Source organism: Girardinichthys multiradiatus, chromosome 24 (assembly GCF_021462225.1).
Source record: "Girardinichthys multiradiatus isolate DD_20200921_A chromosome 24, DD_fGirMul_XY1, whole genome shotgun sequence".
NCBI classification, from domain to species: Eukaryota; Metazoa; Chordata; class Actinopteri; order Cyprinodontiformes; family Goodeidae; genus Girardinichthys; species Girardinichthys multiradiatus.
Window position 1 is genome coordinate 26,163,384 of NC_061816.1, and position 23,692 is coordinate 26,187,075.

At 40.3% G+C, this 23,692-nt stretch overlaps 1 protein-coding gene across 1 annotated transcript in view; it reads left to right on the forward strand.

The window, feature by feature from the left end:
• LOC124861820 (protein SON) overlaps positions 1-23,692 on the forward strand; it is a 45,110-nt gene continuing 21,418 nt past the window's right edge. The window contains exons 1-13 of the mRNA XM_047355773.1: positions 1-137; positions 533-742; positions 3,525-3,559; positions 6,039-6,235; positions 11,052-11,242; positions 13,269-13,447; positions 14,991-15,258; positions 15,383-15,576; positions 15,719-15,871; positions 17,289-17,464; positions 18,810-18,944; positions 20,599-20,685; positions 20,805-21,026. Of these exons, the coding sequence (XP_047211729.1) occupies positions 55-137; positions 533-742; positions 3,525-3,559; positions 6,039-6,235; positions 11,052-11,242; positions 13,269-13,447; positions 14,991-15,258; positions 15,383-15,576; positions 15,719-15,871; positions 17,289-17,464; positions 18,810-18,944; positions 20,599-20,685; positions 20,805-21,026 (2,130 nt within the window). The 5' untranslated portion in view covers positions 1-54. The remainder of the gene's footprint in view (positions 138-532; positions 743-3,524; positions 3,560-6,038; positions 6,236-11,051; positions 11,243-13,268; positions 13,448-14,990; positions 15,259-15,382; positions 15,577-15,718; positions 15,872-17,288; positions 17,465-18,809; positions 18,945-20,598; positions 20,686-20,804; positions 21,027-23,692) is intronic.

Here is a 23,692-nt window from a genome sequence, read left to right on the forward strand (position 1 = left end):
TACCGACCAGTTGAAGTTCCTATCCGGGCCTTTATTCTGGTTGCACACTGAAACATGGCGGCCAACATAGAACAAATTTTCCAGGATTTTATCCTGAAAAAGATCCGGGAGATAGAGGAGCAGAAGGAGGAGAGAGAGTATGTTGGCGGTTGTGTTTATCTTGGGTTTCTGGAAGCATGTGCTGTTGCTGCTGCTCTGGTTCTGACATTTATTCGGCAGTCTGAATGCAGCCGAGTTTGGTTCTGAATGTTAGAAACTAAGAATGTATAGCCTGCAGGCTGCAGAAAGGGCAGCGGATAAAACCTCTGCAACGTTTAGGCTGCTGGAAACTATTTTTCACATTTAGAGACACGATCTGTTTGGTTTTTAAGACATGTGTTTATCTACGGTGGGCCATAAAGGCCAAACAGCGCTACTGTCAGAAATATCAATGCTAAACAAATATTTCCCTGCTTCCGTATTTGTCCCTTGATGCTCTCATATTTCTTAAAGATTCAGACGGTATCATGTGCTGTTCTGATCCGGTTTCCAGGAGTGAGGCCGCAGGACCGGACTGTGAAGCTAAACTTCATGATGCAGCGAAGAAAAGTCTTCAGAGAAACCAGGATCAGGGTCCCAGTGAGTCCCAAAGGAGACAGAAGAAGCACAAAAAACACAAGAGCAAGAAGAAGAGGAACCATGAGAAGGAGAGCAGTTCTGAGTCAGGTGCAGAGATGGAGGGAAAGATGAAACATCAGCCAAGGTAAAAACTTGATTTATGTCAAAACAAGCAGTTTTATCTGAAATAGAAATAAAAATCAGGTCATTTGATTCAGAAAATAGCTTGAAAATTAACAGCTGAAATCCTGGTTTGATGTTTGTTCCTGAGTCTCCATTTCAGCAAATGTCTTTTAATAATCACTCTTCCTTTTTCAGGAGTTTAGATAATTATCTTTGTCATGCCAAAAGGTCAATTTGTTGCAGTTAAATCATAAAAACTTTCTTTCATTATATTACCAGAACAGTTAGGGTCAGAGTTATGCAGCATCACTCATATAGATTTTCTCACGATTCAAATCACTATACAGATCCTTCTCAAAAAATTGGCATATTGTGATAAAGTTCATTATTTTCCATAATGTCATGATAAAAATTTAACATTCATATATTTTAGATTCATTGCACACTAACTGAAATATTTCAGGTCTTTTATTGTCTTAATACGGATGATTTTGGCATACAGCTCATGAAAACCCAAAATTCCTATCTCACAAAATTAGCATATCATTAAAAGGGTCTCTAAACGAGCTATGAACCTAATCATCTGAATCAACGAGTTAACTCTCAACACCTGCAAAAGATTCCTGAGGCCTTTAAAACTCCCAGCCTGGTTCATCACTCAAAACCCCAATCATGGGTAAGACTGCCGACCTGACTGCTGTCCAGAAGGCCACTATTGACACCCTCAAGCAAGAGGGTCAGACACAGAAATAAATTTCTGAATGAATAGGCTGTTCCCAGAGTGCTGTATCAAGGCACCTCAGTGGGAAGTCTGTGGGAAGGAAAAAGTGTGGCAGAAAACGCTGCACAACGAGAAGAGGTGACCGGACCCTGAGGAAGATTGTGGAGAAGGGCCGATTCCAGACCTTGGGGGACCTGCGGAAGCAGTGGACTGAGTCTGGAGTAGAAACATCCAGAGCCACCGTGTACAGGCGTGTGCAGGAAATGGGCTACAGGTGCCGCATTCCCCAGGTCAAGCCACTTTTGAACCAGAAACAGCGGCAGAAGCGCCTGACCTGGGCTACAGAGAAGCAGCACTGGACTGTTGCTCAGTGGTCCAAAGTACTTTTTTCGGATGAAAACAAATTCTGCATGTCATTCAGAAATCAAGGTGCCAGAGTCTGGAGGAAGACTGGGGAGAAGGAAATGCCAAAGTGCCAGAAGTCCAGTGTCAAGTACCCACAGTCAGTGATGGTCTGGGGTGCCGTGTCAGCTGCTGGTGTTGGTCCACTGTGTTTTATCAAGGGCAGGGTCAATGCAGCTAGCTATCAGGAGATTTTGGAGCACTTCATGCTTCCATCCGCTGAAAAGCTTTATGGAGAAGAAGATTTTATTTTTCAGCACGACCTGGCACCTGCTCACAGTGCCAAAACCACTGGTAAATGATTTACTGACCATGGTATCACTGTGCTCAATTGGCCTGCCAACTCTCCTGACCTGAACCCCATAGAGAATCTGTGGGATATTGTGAAGAGAACGTTGAGAGACTCAAGACCCAACACTCTGGATGAGCTAAAGGCCGCTATCGAAGCATCCTGGGCCTCCATAAGACCTCAGCAGTGCCACAGGCTGATTGCCTCCATGCCACGCCGCATTGAAGCAGTCATTTCTGCAAAAGGATTCCCGACCAAGTATTGAGTGCATAACTGTACATGATTATTTGAAGGTTGACGTTTTTTGTATTAAAAACACTTTTCTTTTATTGGTCGGATGAAATATGCTAATTTTGTGAGATAGGAATTTTGGGTTTTCATGAGCTGTATGCCAAAATCATCCATATTAAGACAATAAAAGACCTGAAATATTTCAGTTAGTATGCAATGAATCTAAAATATATGAATTTTAAATTTTCATCATGACATTATGGAAAATAATGAACTTTATCACAATATGCAAATTTTTTGAGAAGGACCTGTATATCTCTGGTATAGAGGTACATAAAGACATCAACTAACAGACTATTGGGCCACTGTGGAGCTGCCTATGGAAATGATGAGTCATTCATCATAATTTACAATCTAACCAACACTAAATTGATATTTGTTGCAGTAAAGTAAATTCAGACAGATTCCATGATCTATAGGTCAGAGTTGACCAATTTCTGCTCATTGTTTTCCTGAATGAAGTTAAACTCTATAAATTAGAGGCCAACAGGTCAGTTCTCAGTAATAGTAGATCATGGCCAGCAGAGTGTGGTGCAACTAAGATTGAATCCATCCTTGTTAAATTGTAAAGATCAAAATGAAATAATAAACCGCAAGGAGCAAAAGGTACTGTTACCATGGTTACCAGAATGGCTTAGAATTGTTTTAAGAGCATATCATAGTATTTTATTTGATGAAAAATCAAAAACCAAAAGAAATAACAAGAAATAAATCCTGCTGTGGCTAAAATGATATAATACAACATTATGCAAAAACATGCTTAAGGTACTTCCATGTTTTAGCCTGCTGATTGTAAGTGCGCAGCAAGAGAAGATCCTTCACTCTGGAACTTTTTCTGATTTTAATCTGAATCAATGTTTTGAGGGCAGATCGTAGCAGTTTTGAAACCATGGCTTTTTAAAACCTTAGTAAAGAATGATCTGGCTGAATCTCCATCTGTGACACTGTGTGGCATCTAGTTATGTGTAGTGTTAGACGTTAGAAGCTTAAGATGGCCTATCCTGAGGCTTTCCTCTCATAAAACAATAAAACAACCTGCTGTTTTTGGTTAGGAGGTGTCTTCTAAATTTGACTAACCCGTCTTTTATCCTTTCCTTACAGAAAAGGGACACCAGCTTCAGAGATGAAGGAGCAAGGTGAGTGTTGGACCACCAGCACTTTCTACAGCTGAGTCAAAACTATTAGTATAAGTCATATTTATTGGCAAAGATGCTTACAAGCCAAAATCCAACCTTTAGTTAGACTACATTTAGTCTGTGTGGAAAGTCACATGTGGCACAATCATTGTTGCCCTTAACAAACCGCTTAAAATACATTTAACTAAAGCCATTTTGTAGTTATACTTTACTTTCTGAGGTTGATCAGAACCTCTTATTAGTAATCCGTGGGTTCCCGTTTTCCTGGGGTATAAACATGACGCACCCGCGTCACAAAGCTGGACGAGAACCCCATATCATCCAGCCACCAAGATCTTCTCAAGCTCACTGTTAGAGAAACATGGCAGGCAGAATGAAAGGCATTCTTCTACATAGTTAAAATAAACATGTTGGGAAAATCTGATTTCTGCAACAGACTAAACTTTGCCTCAGTCAGAAAGTAAAAAAAAAATCTGATTATCAACAGTGAAGCACAGTTACCTGTAATTCTGGAGCAGTTGTTCATTTTAATTTAACACTTTTATTTACTTTGACACATTTCTCTTCTTACCTCAACAAATGCTGAGATTTTAAACCCATCATTTTAGATATTGTATTGAAACATTTAGATGTTTTCAGAACGACCTGATAAAATAGATGGAAACTAAACTAGCAGCTTCTATTTTCTTAAAACTATATGCATTTAGAACAAAATAGCATTCATAAATCAAAGACAGCTCTAGAAAAGTATTCAGACCCTTCAAACCTTCAGTGACGGACCAAAACAAAGCAACACATGATTCTTAGTTGGAAGGAAAATAACCATGTACGTTATTTTTTTACAAATAAGATCTGTAAAGTCCAGGGTGTGTTTGTTTTCAGGTCCCTTGAGTCAATACGTAGAACCAGCTTTGGGTCCAGGTCCAGCTGCAAGTCTTTTGGGGTTTGCGTCAATCGACTTCAAACATCTACAAACTGAATGTTCCTAACAGTTCTGTGGAAAGTAGCTCAAGCTCATTCAGACTGGATGAAGAAGATCAGTTTTAGACGAGTTCTTGATATGCTTAATTAAAAATGTTGCCACCACAAGTAAAAAGAAGGAAATAAGCATTCAAAAATAATAAGTTCTATATTAAAACCACTCTTTCTGTGATATTGAAAAAAAAAACATCTTTATTGCAATTTTAGTATGTAATTTTACAATATTAATTATTACATAATGTCAGCTACACTAAAACAATGTTTTTTTATGCGAATGATCTGCATGCCATCTACATGCCTATTGGTTGCTTTGAAGTGATGCCCGAAAAAACAACTTTTCTGTCCCGCTATCCCAGCCGTAAACTGTACTGGAGGTTTTATTGGAATTGGACTGAGATTGAACTTTTCAATTAGATCTTCTCCAGGTGGATCTGGCATGAAACAGAGGAAGAATCTGGGGAAAACCACCTTATGTCACCTGTAAGTGCAGTGGACAATCTGTGATGCTGTGGGCCTGTTGCCAGACAACCTGGAAACCTGGCTAGTGCATGGCTTTATGTATCAAATTCTTAATGTTCTCTACCAGAAAAATGAAAATGGGTCATTATTGGATGTGGTTTTAAATGCTATTACAAATGGTGCTGTGTAGTCGTGGGAGACACCTTCTGTAGGTGAACATCAGTGTGCAGAGCTCGGACTTAGACCCTGTGGGCCTCAGCTTGGTGAACTGTGAGGTTAAGTATGGCTTGTTTGGAAGGGTTTAAGGAGAAAGCATTCTCTCTACAAAAGTTAAATGCTAAGAAGACTTAGATTTACAAAGCTGCATCTGATTGAAATGAACTAATTCTGGAATAATGTCCTTTGAACAGATGAGACCAAAGTAGGGAGGTTTGGCCATAGTGTAGAGAAGCATGTCTGCAGAAAACAAAGACGTCTACAACTCCCAAGCACGTTGGCAGACGGCTCATGATTTGCAGCCACTAGACCCGTGCACCTTGTGGTCCTGGGGTCCATAATGAACTTTTCTGTATGCCAAAGGTTTCTAGAGTCAAATATGAGGTCATCTGTTTGGCAGCTAAAGCTTCGTCCAGACTGGGTTATCCACAAAATGATTTTTTCTGAACACAGCAGCAGATCTTGAACAGAATGGGTGGAAAGGGAAAGAATCGTGTTGTTTAAGTGGCTCAGTCACGGTCCACTCAGCCTGACTGTCATTCTGTGCAGAAGATGTGTTTTAGTAGAATTTAGGTTAGATTTAAATACATTTAGAATATTGGAAAATGCAGAACACCAAAGAACTGAAGAAGGGTGCGCTTTCTTTTCATGAGGACTGCAGTGTAATAACTTTATGATTTTGCTCATTAAGTCTTACAAGAGAAGGAGAAGTCTGGATCTTCCATGGTTCATTCGCAGAGGTTTCATGATGTAAGGAGAGGAAGTTCTTCAACCTAAAAATCCACAGGAGGTAACATTTTAATGGCTTCTGAACTGTGACCAGGTGAAGATCATGGCAGGAAGTCCAGGTCCCACAGAGAGCACTCATCCGGAAAGAAGAAGAAGAAAAAAAAGAAGAAGAAGAGAAGGAGAAGTGAAGAGAACACGTCAAATTCGGATTCAGAAATCGTGTCGAAGCAGAAGGTTACTGAACGTCTGCGACCACGACAGGAGCAGCTTCCGGATATCATCCCGAAACAGGTAATAGTAATTCAAGCTAATAGCAAGTCACATTTATTAAAGCCTAAGAAAGGTCTGATCAAATGTGGATTTATCTTTCTCTGCCACTTTATTAAAAAGTAATCAGTATCATGAATTCTGTTAATCAGAGATCTTTCTTACTGTACAATATAAAGCAACAATGATGAGGTTTAAATATTTTTACTATAAGTTCTATAAATCACTTTCGAAAATTAAACGGCTTGCGTGTTTATCCCACTACTGCTGGTTGATAAAGACATCTTATTAAGAGCCTTTGCTGCCATATAGTGGTCAGAGTTCTGCCCAATTATGCCTGATTTCACAAATTTGCACACTATATTCCTAGTTCTATTGTATGAGTAATATTTATATTAAAAACCTCTAATTTACTGAAATGAGCTTCCTCCGTAGGGTGGCCGGGCACTCCCTTAGAGATAGGGTGAGGAGCTCGGCCATCCGGGAGAGGCTCGGAGTAGAGCCGCTGCTCCTCCACATCGAGAGGAGACAGTTGAGGTGGCTCGGGCATCTATACCGGATGCCTCCTGGACGCCTTCCTCGGGAGGTGTTCCAGGCACGTCCCACCGGGAGGAGGCCCAGGACACGCTGGAGGGACTATGTCTCTAGGCTGGCCTAGGAACGCCTTGGGCTCCACCCAGAGGAGCTGGAGGAGGTGTCTGGGGAGAGGGACGTCTGGGCGTCTCTGCTGAGTCTGCTGCCCCCGCGACCCGGTCCCGGATAAGCGGAAGACGACGAGTACACGTACCTCTAATTTATTATGTGCTTAACAACAAAAACGGCACTAATGTATAGCAATCATCTTTTATGTAATTGTAAGACAAATCTGGCAGAATTTGAAAATGTTTTAATTGACTTGGATCTAGGAAACGTTTGGAGAGGAAAAGGAAAAATTAAAGGAAGAGAAAGTCTTTGGGTTTGTCAATTTAAAAAAAATTTTTTTTACACAGAACCAACATGATCAGAGAAAACGACTGTAGAGAAAGTTATGGTGGGTCAGACAGCTATTTACTTTCTCAGCACTAGATTGCCACCTTTCTCTTGGCTTACCAGCCGCGACTCCGACAGCTGTTCTGTGTGCCTGGGAAGATCATGGGAAGGTCTATTGGTTCTGTACCAATAGACATTTCCATGACAGGAACCACTAGACATCCTGGTGGTTCCTGTCGTTGGATTCGGAAGCAGGGACAAAGATTACAATTGCTGAATAAGCTGCATTTCGTCAAAACTGCAAGACAGCAAAATGATACACAAATAACTTTGCTGGATCTTCCAAAACAAAAATTTAACAACAGCAAACATCAGGCCCGTTTTGATTGGTTGGACAAAATGTCTTGGTTCTGTGGTTCTGTTGTCTGTCACTCTCATTGTCACAGAACTCATAGATGCTGAAGCTGCACATTGTGATGTCATCAGGTTCTGATTCTGAGACAGAAGAAGAGACTCTGGAAAACATGTTTATGCCATGTTATCCATTCAGTGCCAGAACAGACTGTTCTGTTATTTAATCCTCTGTTCACCCAGCAGACAGAATAAATATCTCCAGTTCTAAGGGGAACAAAAACATTAGCTTAAAAGCTTCTATCTTCCTACACAGTCTGGAAAAGTCCAGAAAAGGATGAGAGTTTATTCAGTTGTTTTCCAGATCTTGGATAAGTTCCATATTTAAAGCCTGCCCACTGTGGACATTTCTGTAACCTCAAACATGCCTGCAAATGCGTAAAGTGACCCTAAGCTTACTTGATATTCTGGCAGAATAATGTTATTCATTTTAGGAAATCCTTGACATGTAACCTAAAGTTGCACTATATACAGGGGTTGGACAATGAAAGTGAAACACCTGTCATTTTAGTGTGGGAGGTTTCATGGCTAAATTGGACCAGCCTGGTAGCCAGTCTTCATTGATTGCACATTGCACCAGTAAGAGCAGAGTGTGAAGGTTCAATTAGCAGGGTAAGAGCACAGTTTTGCTCAAAATATTGAAATGCACACAACATTATGGGTGACATACCAGAGTTCAAAAGAGGACAAATTGTTGGTGCACGTCTTGCTGGCGCATCTGTGACCAAGACAGCAAGTCTTTGTGATGTATCAAGAGCCACGGTATCCAGGGTAATGTCAGCATACCACCAAGAAGGACGAACCACATCCAACAGGATTAACTGTGGACACAAGAGGAAGCTGTCTGAAAGGGATGTTCGGGTGCTAACCCGGATTTTATCCAAAAAACATCAAACCACGGCTGCCCAAATCACGGCAGAATTAAATGTGGACCTCAACTCTCCTGTTTCCACCAGAACTGTCCGTCAGGAGCTCCACAGGGTCAATATACACGGCCGGGCTGCTATAGCCAAACCTTTGGTCACTCATGCCAATGCAAAACGTCGGTTTCAATGGAGCAAGGAGCGCAAATCTTGGGCTGTGGATAATGTGAAACATGTATTGTTCTCTGATGAGTCCACCTTTACTGTTTTCCCCACATCCAGGAGAGTTACGGTGTGGAGAAGCCCCAAAGAAGCATACCACCCAGACTGTTGCATGCTCAGAGTGAAGCATGGGGGTGGATCAGTGATGGTTTGGGCTGCCATATCATGGCATTCCCTTGGTCCAATACTTGTGCTAGATGGACACGTCACTGCCAAGGACTACCAAACCATTCTTGAGGACCATGTGCATCCAATGGTTCAAACATTGTATCCTGAAGGCGGTGCCGTGTATCAGGATGACAATGCACCAATACACACAGCAAGACTGGTGAAAGATTGGTTTGATGAACATGAAAGTGAAGATGATCATCTCCCATGGCCTGCACAGTCACCAGATCTAAATATTATTGAGCCACTTTGGGGTGTTTTGGAGGAGCGAGTCAGGAAACGTTTTCCTCCACCAGTATCACGTAGTGACCTGGCCACTATCCTGCAAGAAGAATGGCTTAAAATCCCTCTGACCACTGTGCAGGACTTGTATATGTCATTCCCAAGACGAATTGACGCTGTATTGGCCGCAAAAGGAGACCCTACACCATACTAATAAATTATTGTGGTCTAAAACCAGGTGTTTCAGTTTCATTGTCCAACCCCAATATAGCAAATATATCGCCATAGCGATGTATACCAATATTAACGCCATCGCAAGACTTTGTAATATTGTGCAGCCCTAATGTAATCCTCATGCAGTGAACGGCTTCTTGATCAAAACACTTCAGGGACATGAATATGGATGGTTTAGACACTGTGAGGGACATAGTCTCATTATTTCAGCTCTTCCTAGAGTCATAATACTGTTAATTAAATACTCGCGTAAAGTGTTGACACACTGTCCACTCTTTACACACTCAGATGAAAACCACAGAGACAGAATTACTTTTCTCCTGGCAAACAACTGCAGAATGTGGAATCATTACTTTTATGACAACATAAATCTTTTTTATACAGTGTTACTCCATTGAAAGATGTGATTCTGATTCTTTTTAAATCCTTCAGCCGTAATATTTTTTTACTATGACTGTCTTCATGTTTGAAAACTGTCAACCCCTTATGATGCATATCCAGCATGTGTCGCTGTTAAGTTGATGGTCTTGCTGATGAGATATGGACTTCCAGGCGAAAGTGTTTTTTTTTTTAGCTGGCAGCTTAGAGAAAGGTCAGTGTATTATTAAAGCTCCCAACCAAGTACTTGCCATCTATGGGACTTCCTGATTAGTTGTTCCTACACGAATGTTTGGAAAAAATGCTTTCTGTCTTATTCCTGCCATCCTGAAGAAAGTCTTTCTCAGTGTTGTATTCTAATGTAAGGAAATGTTGCCAAAACACGCTCTCCTTTAGCTGCTAGCAGCATCAGCCCAAGCATGAACTGCAGCCCTGAACATCTGTGGAGAGAGGAAGATAAACTTTGGTTGACCATCTTTGTTCCAGTATTTCTCTGCCTCCAGAGATGTGGTGAGGTGCCACACAGGTGGGATTGTTTATATTACTGACCAGATTGAGAATCAAGGTCACATTGCTCCCCTTTTCCCTCTCCCACATCCCTCTGAAAGGTAGTAAGACAATCAAAGAAACAATAAGACTTTTATCACATAGAGTTCTTAAAGCTTGAATTGGTCGAACATTAGCTTGTCGAAGGTCATTTAATATTGTAGCCAAATCTCTTTGGTCTCTGATCAACAGAATTAGGTTGTGTTTTTGTGGTTTTTCTGTTAGCCAGTTTGGTTACTCATGTTTGTCGTTGGTATAATCGATTCAAGCATGATTTTTCTCTGAGACCTCGGGTGTCCTTATCTGTGATCGAAACCAGTTCTACTTTAAGCAACAGATTAACTTCTGGTCACTTTGATTAAATAATAATTGAGTGATTAAATAATAGATTAATTTTGAAATATATGACACCTAATAAACGATTTAGTAGTGTGTTTTCAGACCTCGATAAACCATGCTACACTTGCTGGAATCACATCAACAGATGACTTCTATGAAACAGGTCCAGTTAAACATAGGTGTGATTTTTGTGAGTTTTTGTAATAATAGCATTTGTGTTTTGTGAGTTCTTGTGAGTTTTGCAAGCAGTATTTTCAAAGGTGTTTTAAATTTCTGTAGAACCTTTCATCTTTCTTAGTTCAATGCTTAACATACTTTTACTTTGCTTTAGCTAGAAGTGGTCCGATTCTGGCCTGGGTCATTCCCACTCTCTTTACTGTATGGTCTGTGTAAATATGAGTCTATGGTCATTCAGGACACTTTCCAACTGCTTTGTAGTGATGTCACATATTCACATCATGTTTTTGCTGTTTTTCACATGGAAACAGGACAGTTCCAATAAAGGACATGGATATGAAAAGAGAATTGGGAGCAGGAGTCCGTGTTCACCGTCACATTCCAATTCTGAGTCCCCTTCCTGCCCAGTGAAGAGTAACCCCCCCTCATCGTTGGGACATCACTGCCAAAGATCACAGACTCGGTCACCATCCCCTTCACGGTGCGATCGGACTGAAACCAGGTATTAGACCTTTCTGTGAGACATGAAACACGGAGTTATGCTTTAAATTCTGAAAACCTTGTTTTTAACATCCTCAGCCTTCATGCTAACTCACTTTTGTTCTTTGTATACTTTTAAAACAACTTGGTTCTACTCTGTGGTGACTAAAGGCACGCTGCATGCTGAGTAATATACTTCGGCTTTTGTTACATGAAAAAGAATGAGACCATGATCACTTCTTCTAAAGAAAAAGGGACATTTCATGTCTCATTGTTCTTTGGAAAACAAAGAAATGTGTTAGGAGATGATATATACAAAGTAAAGAGGTGTATTAACCAGGTGTGCACACCTTTGTTGAAGTAGCTCTCAGTCTTAGTTGGTAGACCCTTCAACATCAGTTATAGTAAATCTGAGGAAAGAGGAATACAGTTTATCAGTCCCAGCAATACACTTGTAAGCCAGGTTAGTTTAGTAGCAGCATTTAGCTCATCTGCATGAATAGCTCATAGATTCTCTAAGAGGTATTTTATGTCATGCAAAATACGAGACCTAGGTAAATCAATAGAGGGTTTTCAACATTTTCATTTCTGCATGTCCAAAACAAGCTGTTTACTGATGCCCAAATGGGCTGAAAAATATCAAAGATTTTATGCATTCAATAAAAAAAAAATCTGCCGGTCTATGGTCAGAGCTGATCAGGGAAAATTGGCCTAATTAAATCACCAGCTGTCAAGATGGGCCACTGTAAAGGGCTATAACTGTGATTTTTCTGCAATTACTGCTAGAGTCATACAGGCCTGCAGTGACCTTTACTGTCTAAAATAATTGTTTTAGGTAAACAGTGAAAAAGTAGCACATTGTAGGCTCTGTTTACTATAGAATAGAATAGGAGAATAGTTTGTCATTGCACCAGACACACTGGCTTTGTTGTTTTTTGTTTCTGATGGGTCTGTCCGCCGCGGCCAGGATAGAGAGATGGGGTTAGATTGTTAGATATGGTAAGGGAAAGCCTCGGTCTGCTTTAGGGATGTTAAAAATATACGCAGTCCCAGGGGATGTACACACTGTCACAATGACAAACTCATGTGTACCTGCCAGTATCTCAACGCCAAAGAGACAGTGTAGATTCATGATGATGTCATTTGTACTCCAGCTGGGATTTAGGCAGAAACACAATCCTCAGCTTCAGGTGCTCCTGGAGTCCTTGGTCCTGTCGCTGCGATGGATGGAGCTTGATGGATCTGTTCCGGATCCCCAGGTGCAGCCAGGATTCACTACACAGGCATTCTGGGTGTTTGTCTGGAACCAGAAATCTGGCCTCTAACCTGGAGTAGTGCTTTTTTTTTTTCACACTCTGGAGGCTCAGTGTGAAGAGTGGTTGTCTTGCAATCTGAGGGTTGAGAGTTCGATTCCAGCTTCCTCCTGCCACATGTTGATGTACCCCTGTATCACTTAATCTCAAATTGCCTACTGCTCTGCGATCGGTGTATGAATGTGTGTGCATTAGTGAGTGCGTCAGGGTGAATGTGACTCTAGTGCTTGGTGCTTTGAGTGGTCATGACTGGAAAGGCGCTCTAGAAGTTCAGTCCATTTGACCATTTACCCTAGATGCATAATTACTGAAATATGATGCTGGAATGAATGGTTTTGGCCCTCATTTACTGAAATGACATCTATTTGTGGTTTTCACAGCAGTAATAGTAAGTAAGTAATACAATCTGCCATTCATTTCAGTTTAACTGAAGTCTATTTATACAGTTTATTTATTTAGTGTCATCTCAAGGCTCTTTGCAAGACAAACAGAACCTGTTTACATAAAATTCAATCTGTCCAATCATATAGACACATTGAAAGTCAATTACATACATTCCCGTTTGATCGTAGTTCTAAAACAATGCATTGAGGTTTAGTTTATTATGGCCGTTGGTGAAAGGTTTTCTTTGAAAGGCAACCCGGCTGAATGCTTTGAATTGCAGCCATCCTTCCTCCTGAATGAGCATTCTAATGCTGATTGTATTTTATTCTGCTGTGGTGTGGTTGATTGTAGCCCGACTGAGAAGAGAGGAAATTTATACGAATCCGTGCAGGTCACTCAGTGCCCGTCAGAGAGGCTTCAGTCACCAGTGAACATCCTCAGTTGTACCCAGAGATCCCTGCAGGCAGAAGAGACAATTGAGTCAAGAATAGCAGAACCACCAGAGAATCAGAACAAAACTGAGAAACAAGGTAAGATTGGCTCACATCCTCAAATCCACATATGAACAACTATGAAACCGTAAAACACTATAACGTATAATAGTGCTATATAAATTGTACTACTATATAGTTCAAAGTAAATCAGTCATATAAACACATATACAGTAGATTATTTCCACAAGCCTTTATTACTGTTAATTATGATGATTTTGTGCTTCCAGCCAATGAAAACATGGCATTTAATATTAGAATATTACATCAGACCAATAAAAAACATTTTTAATACATAAATATGATCTTAATGAAAAGTATGTTTAATATCTGCTCAAAGATTGTTATTTTCCAAGTGCTTTTAATCATCGAGGAGCATATTCTAATTTATTAAATATGACTGTATATGCTTATTATAGCTAAATAAGAAACAAGTCTAACACTAATGTAAGCAAAGACAGCAAAGAGCAACCTAATACTGATAAGAATGAGTTTGAAATAATAAGATTTAAGGTTGAATGGTAATTTATGAGATTGTAGCAGATGCAGATACAAACCTTGTTTTAAAGTTTATTGGGGCCTGCCATAGCAATGCATAGGAGAGCAGTGCATTGCATTTTCAAAATAAGACAAAACATGCTCTACAAAATAAAAGCCTTAAAACAATAGATGATTGCAGGAGTGGGCTTCACACTACTGTTGGAGCTCCCCCAGTGATGGGAATGGGACTATGCTGGTCCTTTGAAACAGGCTTACTGTCCAAAGCGGCAAAGTTTGAAGAAACGTCCGCAGTCTTTAAACGGTTAGCTACAGCTAACCTCCTTAGCTGTGGGGAGTGGCGGCTGTTCTGTCCGCTAACCACACTGCACGTTACCGTAACCACGGTGATGGGGTCTCTGCTGTCTTCCTTCCAGACTGGGAGACCGCGTCTCTGTAGGGAACTTCTCTGGGACAGTTTGCTTCTGCAGGCCTCAGAGAGAAAGTAAGCAACTCTTACACCTTCATTTCCCCGTTCATGAATGAAAATACCGGATACACAGACAGTATTTCATTCGTACTTAACTTTGCATATGATCGATGATTTGCCAGCAAAGAGACATCAGCACGCTTGTCTCCCCTATCTGGTCCCTTTCGAAGGCCGTGTGGAACAGGTTGGCTTTTTGGAGAGGGGGTGATCTTATTCAGACAGTGGCATCATGGGAAGTCTGCTGCTACCCCCCCTTTCCTCAGTTGCTGGAAGTCAGTTAAATGCGATTTATTTTGAAAGTTCAGGAAAGTCTGTACCGGAGTTTAATGTTGAAATCCATGGCTGGGTCCCAACAGCACAGAACCAAAACTTTACACTTAGAACAACTTTATGGTAATTTGTGATATTTGTGGGACAATACCTTTTTAAATAGGGAATAATTACATGAGTTTGGCTTAAATAGAGTTGTAGGCCACAGAGAAATATACACTAGTTTATATCACACTAGGTGGAATGTAAAGACTTTAAAGTCTGAAAGCACCAGTTGCGCGTTATGTTATGCACGATTCAAATATAAGTTTGTTGGTCTTATATCTTGACATCCCAACACTCTAGGTTTTGGCTCATCGGCACACAAGCAGCCCATTCCTTCAGAACCTGAACAGATCCAGAAGCCTAACGTCCTTCAGCATAAGGCATCGGAAAAGCCCAGGTCCCATGAAAAATCACCAGCCAGGAGGAAAAGAAAACAGTCCAGGTCCCCACAAAAAGACAAAGACAGAAAGTCATCAAAAAAGCAGAAAAGATCCAAGTCCCCCCATAGGAGCTATAGGAGAAGATCCAGATCCAGGAGCCGCTCAGTGAGGAAGAGATCACGGTCCAGGTGGAGTTACTTCTACATTCTGTTGCATCTCCTGTATGCAGCGATCTTAGGGTAGTGTTGTGGCTATAGCAACCAACATTAGGAGTGATATCAGTGTTGGTGTTTTGTTGATTTTTCTGTGTAGGTCGGCCCACCGGCGCGCCCGGAGGTCCCGCTCCCGGTCAGCATCACGCAGCCGGAGGAGGCCAGCCTACAACCAGAGGGACCGCTGGAAACGCGAGCCGAGCCACTCACCTGTGCTCATCTTGCGCAAAAAAAGATCCCCCTCAAGAAAGGACAGGAGCAGGAGTACTAGCCCAAAACGCATCAGTGAACTGGGTCAGATATTCTGAAACCATCATTCCAGGGTTAAAGCTACAACCAAAATTCTGTTTTGAATGCCATGATGTTGCTGCATGTGGAACTCCTGATTTTAATGTTAAAATAGCGGTTAAACGTGTCAGTTTCTGTGTTTCCTTAGATAAGGACCAGCTGCTGGAAATAGCCAAGGCCAATGCTGCTGCCATGTGTGTGAAAGCTGGTATGCCCATCCCTGCCAGCCTTCGGTCTGCAATGCTTCCTCTGGCCCTGCCGAGCATGGCCATGAATGCAGCAATGGCCAGTATGACTGCTGGTATGATCTGTTTGGCAGTGTTTTAAATATGTCACTGTGTACACCATTCCAGGTTGTTTTTTAGATTAGCCTTACATCCATTATTGGACATGTTTGACTTTAAATTAGGCTAAACTTGCTTTGGGTCATTTAGGATTACCAAAATAATTTCTATTCGCTAAATGCCGCAATAAAAAGAAAGTGAGAGGTCAGAAGACAATGCCACAGCTTTGGAAGCTTCTGATAGGTTAATACTCAAGATTCGATTTTAATGGAGGCTCACCTGTGGATGTATTTAACGGCAACAAATCAAACACTCTGCTTCCTTGTGTGACATCATAGAAAAACCTAAAGAAATCAGCCAAGATCTGAGGAAGAGAACTGAGTACCTCCACCAGTCTGGTTCATCCTTGAATCCAATTTCCAGACACCTGAAGGTTCCACATTTATCTGTTTTAACTATTATCTGCAAGTATAAACGGCATGGAAATGTCCAGCTATCCTGTTGTTCAGGAAGGAGACGGGTTCTGTATCCCAGAGATAAATGGGTTCTGGTGTGAAATGTGTGAATCAACCCTAGAACAAAAGCTAAAGTAAGCTAGATGAGAGAGTCATTATCTACACTTCTGTACCCAGATGGGCTGAAAGGCCACTCAGGTAGGAAGAAGCCATTACTCTAACAGCAACATAAAAAGCCAGATTTAAGTTTATATATACACTTAAGGACAGAGAGCTTAATGTTTGAGACATGTCCTGTAGTCTGATGACTATAATTGAAGTGTTTGGTCATAATGACCATCATTACATTTAAATGAAAAAAGGAACTATGAGGGTGGGTATTTTCTTGCAGGGACTGGTGCACTTCACACAATAGATGATGTCATTAAATAAAGAACAATATTTGGAAATATTGAAGCAACATCTAAAGAGTTATTTGGGAAAATAAAGCTTGGAGTCAAATGGGTCTTCTAGATGCACCACCAAAAATAGGTACAAAGTGGCTGAAGGACAACAAAGTCATTGTTTTGGTAAAGACAGAGAACATTGATGGGCAGAGCTGAAAAGGTCTATGTGGGCAAGGAGGTCTACAATCTGAGGAATGGGCCAAAATTCCAGCAAACTATTGTGAGAAGCTTTTGGCAAGAAACTCAAAACAGTCGAACTAAAACATATGGTTCAAAATGTAATTCTACTAAGTTCTAAGGAAACTTCTGTAAACCCCTTAATTTGAAGAAAGTAAAAACAGTTTCCTCTCTCACTGTTCTGACATTTAATACATAGAAATCATTTTGGTGATCCTAACTGACCTGAAACATATTTAATGTCATATACAAATATCTGTTTTCAGTTTTAGATACTAACTTAAATGAACTACTGCTAACCCACTTTATTAGCTCTTGTTTGAATCTCCTTTGCTGTCTCCTTTGCTGACTTGTAGCGTCTGTGACTGCAGCTCTGTCTAACATGGGCACTCTGTCTTCACTGCTCCCACTGCCCTCCATCAGTAACAAGCCACCTATTCTCCTCGGCCAATCCAACACAGCCGCTCTGGAAGAAGTGAAGAAGAAAGTCGCAAAGCAGGCCAACAGTATTAGCATTAAGGAGTTCACTGATGTAAGAGCCCAGAGTATGTGTGTTTCCATGATTAGACAAAGCCCTTTAAGCAGTCTTTAGCCAAAATGTTGAGGCAATGTATAAAAGCTAAGCCTACACCAAGTCTGTATCTCCCTGTCTAATTCTCAACATTGGAGGCAATGTGGGTTAGGGAAGCCCTTGGATTTTGTTGAAAAACTCCTTCTGCCATACATTATCTGGAAAAAAATAAATGAATTCAGCATTCAAATATGTATATTAAAATGACTATCTCATCCTATTTGTAAAAAAAAGCCCCAAAAACTTGACAATCCATTTGAGATTTGGATAACACTTTGAAGTGACGTTCACTTTGTTCTTTCTGTTTTTGTCCTACTTCGTTGAATTTCCCAACTGTAGTGCGGTTTGACAGCTCTGCTGTATCTGTTGGTATTACCCTTTCAAAAACTACTTTCAGATTTATGTCAGGAAAAGCACAACCAGTACCGTTAAATACAGCATTTATCTTACATATATTTCAAAGGAAAGTATGTAATGTGCAGTCTAGAAGTTCTGAACAGTAATGAAAAATGTATTACCTTTAAAATGGACTATAGCAGGTTTTTAGACATTATCAGGACGATCTTACCTTTACATATTCATGGCAAGCACATCCTTGTGCACCTAGTAAGATTCAAATATATGGTAGCAAATCTTCGTTGAGAGATGATGAAATACATGATGGCCTATTCTAAGCGGTCGGTAATGCATTATTACTGAATGCAAAAAATATATCAGAATTGTCATGATGTGGTTTGATGCTAAACGGTGTGCATTTTTTCTTAGTGATCTAAATGTTTCTGACCCAAGTTCAGCAGCTCTCAAGGTACCTGCAGAGTGTCAAAGACTTGGTGAGGTAAAGACTCCAGCAACACTTGAACAGCTGGGACAACTTTATTAACTTTATTAACAAGCATAACAAACCCATCTGAGGAGGAAAATCGACTGAGACCTTGGTGACCAGACACATATTTTGTCTGCAATCTGTCACAGAATATAACAAAAAAAAATGTAGAGTGATATCTGAAGATGTCTCTGCATTTAAGACATTATCTTGGCCTACCTCTGGCTATCTATACCAACATCCTTCCTCTTATTTGAGATTTATTTTACATTTGACCACAAAGTAACATGTTAAGACATATAGCTTAATAATAAACAGGTTGCTAAACGCTTGTTTAAAAGCCTTGCTTACAACCCCTAAAAATGGTTAATAAAGCCTGAATATTTTCAGGGCATCAAAATGGACAAAAGTTAAGATCTCAAACTGTGAGAAAATTCAGTTTCTTAAGTGATTAAGTCATTTTATTGTTCTGTGTGTTTGTAGAAATGCAAGATGATTGCAGACAGCACTGGAGAGCTGCCGGTGGCACTACCTCATGTTTCAGACGAAGAAGATGATGGTAAACTGTTTGGAGGATCTACCATTCGAGAGCAAAAAGCCATCAACTTCAACATTAATGTAATTTCACTTCCTTTCTACAGCTAAGTTAATACTGAAGAGGCAAAATGTGCACATTTAAGCATTTGTGTACAAGTGGCCATAACATTATGACCACATGACATCTTCATTTTGTTTTGAGCCCAGTCTGCCTGTAATTCACCACTGGGAATGACCACTTCCCCACATGTGACACAATAAAAAGTGTCATATGAAAACCAAAATTCTGACAACATTCTGAGAGGTGTTGCAATTTCTTTTACAGTTCTTGTCAGCATCGTTACTCTAATGCCCACGGGTTTCATGCAACCTATTACTCCAAACAGCTGTTATACCAGAATGCTTCACATAATAGAGCCTTTCAGTGATTGTGCAAGTCTCACTTTTCTCCACCTAATAAGTACATATTTTACTTGTAATGTTTAACTGACCTGCGGTGATGCAGTTGTCATCCTCCCAACCTGTATTTACGTACACATGCTATATGTAAAGATGTTGAAAAAGCACACATTATATCTTTTTTTGTTTTGCCAATATATCCACACTTTACCATGAGATATTTTCAGGCGGTGCGGTTACAGACGAAACATCATCAGCCATATATGCTAGTGCCTTCCTATTTATTTAGTCGGTTTTGCTCAAAAGGCTTTTCTTCAAAATATACTTTTCCTCATTAAAGAGCAGGAAAGGCAGATTTGGATTTTGTAATGTGTTTTATACAGACTACTACAGATCAACTCAAATGATCCTGGCAGGGAGATCCCAGCAGGACATGGACTTCTACAGTCTAAAATAATGCTCCTCCTGCACTGGTCAAAACACAAACTTCACAAGAAATCACTCTTCATTTGAGCCTTCATGTAACAGGTGTGGACTGGTACCAGCACCAGTGGGTCATATGCTCTGAATTGGCCAAACATTTCAATTTATTGGGATGATCTTTTCAAAACTCTATCAAACATTTTATGCAGACCACATAAGACTCAAGTTTATTAAAAAGCAATATGGAACATAGCATGGTCTCATTTATCTGCCTATTTACAAGAAGATTGATTTTACTCAACTTGAAAGAACAAAAGGCCCAATTTATACAAATGAAGGAAGGTATGAAGCGTTTGGAGATGAAAAATTTGGATTTTCACTGAAAAAACATTGAAAGAAAGTTCTATACAATTTGGCAGCTAATGGTTGATTACTTTAAAGGCAACCTATAGCGTGATGGCGGACATTAGGAGTACTATTGAACAATATGAATGAAAGGGTTTAAGTTTTATTATTAATTTAGTTTTATCTTTGTATTTATTGTTTTTGTGTGCACATATATGTTCTTACAATTATATATCCTTCCTTTATTTTTATCTAATTTGAACCTCTCCCTGGTTGTGTGTGTGTGTGTGTGTACACATTGCTGTAGGTAACAGTAACCTTCTGCACCATGCTCCTTTTGACTTGTATATTATAGAGATACCACGTTCCTGAAATTTGAGGTAAAATGAGAATAGACGGGTGTAACTGGATGTGTACTGTTTATTGGTACGTGTGTGAGGTTCCAAAATGCTGAAAATCAATTAAGAGAGGTTAAAAATAGGGTTTTATAAGTTCAGCGATTTAACATTCACACAAAAATAAAAATGATTGTCTTATTTATTTATTTATTTGTTTGTTTGACTTTCAGAGCACAAGCGCTCGTCCATCAGTGCGTAGTGATGCAGACATGGCCAAAGAGTTTCCTGTGTCATCTGGATCACAACATCGTAAGAAGGTCTGGAAACATCTATAGAACGTTTTGGGAAATTGAACAGGATAAGGATTGTCCTTTGTTCTTTTTATCACATTTTAAAGATGTTTCCCTTTCATAATCTAATGTGTTGTGACGTGTAGGAGGGAGAGGGAGTGGTTGCCTACGGAGAGTGGGTTCCAGTTGAGAAAACAGCTGACAAAGCTACAGTTACAGCCAAGAAGGCTGTGTCAAATGTTCCCTCGGCGACATCCACCATACCATCGGGTGAGACGGCGTTAGAACCAGGCTTACCAGACGTCATCGAGCAGCAGCCGGCACCTGTAGCTGACAGCGACAGTGTTTTTCCTGAAACACAGCAGCAGGTAAGACTCTATAAATGTCGTGTACCACAGGGCTTCTAAAGAAGGTCACTATAAGGCCATCCTGGTGAGAGTTTTGAAGGGTAACTTTAGAGTTTTGGTATTTTGGGTAAGCGCACCTCTGTGCAGTATTATTAAAATGTTAGTCTGTTGTATTTTCAGATATAAACTCGCATCATTTCCTGCTTGAACACGTAGGGCTCCCAAAGCAGCTGCTGGAAAGATGCCTGAGCTGATTGTGGAAACTAACACTATTATTATTTTGTTATTTATTTAACCTTTATTTTTCCAGGAAAGAAATCCATTGAGATTATTGATCTCTTTTACAAGGATGCCTTGGCCAAGATGATAATATATAAATTTGATTACAATTCAGTCTTGTGGAATAAAAGCAGATGTTTCCCATATCTAAAGAACTAGAGAGTAAATTCCAGTAAATAATGCAACTCTGCCATCTGCTGACATCATTCATGAACTGTGGTAACCTTAAAATATGGAAAGTATTTCAGTATTGTGGTCATTTTATGCTCCGTATCCTGCAATAAGCCTGAGGACTGTTGTTGGTGTTTACTGCTTTAAATACATGTTCATGAACAAGAGTTCATTTAAATGTTTCACTATGGTAACAGAAACTATTTTGATGTCAACGCTGATGCGTCTTTCCACATGTCAGTTCATTTCTGGCCCAGAGGGCTGTGCTAGACTTGTTTCAGCCAGTTCTGGACCACCTCGCTGCTGACACCAACAGTGGTATAAGGTGGAGACATGTTATTTAGAAGCAGATCCTCTTAGCATAGCTTACAAAGCTATGAAGGTATTACTATCTGGGCTCTCCCAAATTCTCTCATTTAAGGTCAGATGGTAAGAAAAAACAATCATGTGACTGTTTATACAGTGTGTATAGATATGTAGTTTCTAGAGAATCTGTGAAGGAACCTAAAGATTAGGGTGATGACAAAGAGGGCCTTCCACCTGTGGAAACCTGCCAGAAGCTTCAGTCAGCAGTTCCATGAAGGGTTGGATTACTTCAACGCTATGAATTGTTCCTATCAACACTAAAGAACTTAGAGAGTTCTGAATGTGCCATGGAGGTCACCGTTACCCAGCCCAGACATTCTGCTCAGAGCTATGAGCAGAAAGCAGCTGTTTCTGCAGAATAACAAGACCCCCGTCTTCTGCTTGGTGAGCACATGCAGGGAGAGACGGCTGTAATGAGATCAGCTGTCAGCGCTGGCAGTGATCACACATCACTGCCAGCGCCTTTGGGCTGTCAAGACAAGTGAAATGAAAATAACAAGACACTCTGAGTATTTACAGTTAGCTGTCACTTGTTGAATTTCTGCTGTTCTGGCCGTGTTTTACATTTACATGTGCATGAAGATGTTTTGTAGGCAAGGGGGGATTTCATTCTGAGACAGAACAAGCTGAAAAACTGTCAGAATGTGTGTCTGTATTGTAGTGCTAAGAGTTTATCAGAAGGAGAAAAACCAGGGTTCCAACCAGAAATCTGGGAAAAGCATTTCAGAGAGGGAAAGAACAGTAGTGCTCTCAATGTAGCGGGAGTGTCGAAAGAATAAAAAAAATGTGTTTTTTTTGCCCAAACAGTACATTCACACACCGGTTGTGTTTACAGGGATCCCTTTGTTCCATTAGACTAAAAAAGTCCCAGTTAGCGTACAGGAAAAACGTTTGCTTGTCAACGATGCAGATGTTTAAGGTTAAGATTGAAAAATGTTCTTTGATCCAATAGAGACGATCCAATTACAGCTGCAAACATTCAGCTGATCGGGTCAGAATTTGCTGTAAAAAAATCTGAAAGCCTGGATCCATCCTGCCCTGAGCAACAATTCAGGCTGCTGGTGGTGGAGTTATAATGGTGTAGGGCTCACACTATTCTTCACAAATACACCTGGTTAGAGAAGAAAATTCTGGACAACTGACCCAAAGCAAAAGAAATAAAAATAATATGTGACACAAAGACTCCAGAAAATAATAATTATTTAAAGTAAATTAAATCGTAAATTCAAATTGTATTATTCTGATATATTTCTTAGCGTTTAAAGTCACATTACTCTATTTTACTTGTTTTTCTGATAATTACAGAGAGTGACTGTAATCATATCAGAATATGACACTCCCAGTTCTCCTTTGCCACCCATTTGGAACTGCATCTCATGTGAGACAACAGCAAAATTTAACTGACACTTTATGTCTTTAAATATATTTTATGTGAAAGACCAACACAAAGTGGTATACAATCGTGAAGTGGATCGTAAATTATACATAAATAAAAAACTGAAAAAGGGCATTGTGCAAATGTTTTGAGCCCCCCTGAGTCAATATTTTGTGGAACCACCGTTTGCTGTCTCGACCAGCTTTGCACCTCTGGTGGATGACATTTTTGCCCATTTTTTGCAAAACGGCTCAAGCTCAGTCAGTTTAGATGGAGAGCATTTGTGAACAGCAGGTTTCAGGTTTGCCACAGATTCTCGATTAGGTTCAGGTCTGGACTTTGACTGGGCCATTCGGACACATGAACATGTTTTGTTTTAAACCATTCCATTGTAGCTCTGGCTTTATGTTTAGGGTTGATGTCCTGCTGGAAGGTCAACCTCCACCCCAGTCTCAAGTCTTTTGCAGTCTCCAACAGGTTTTCTTCCAAGATTGTC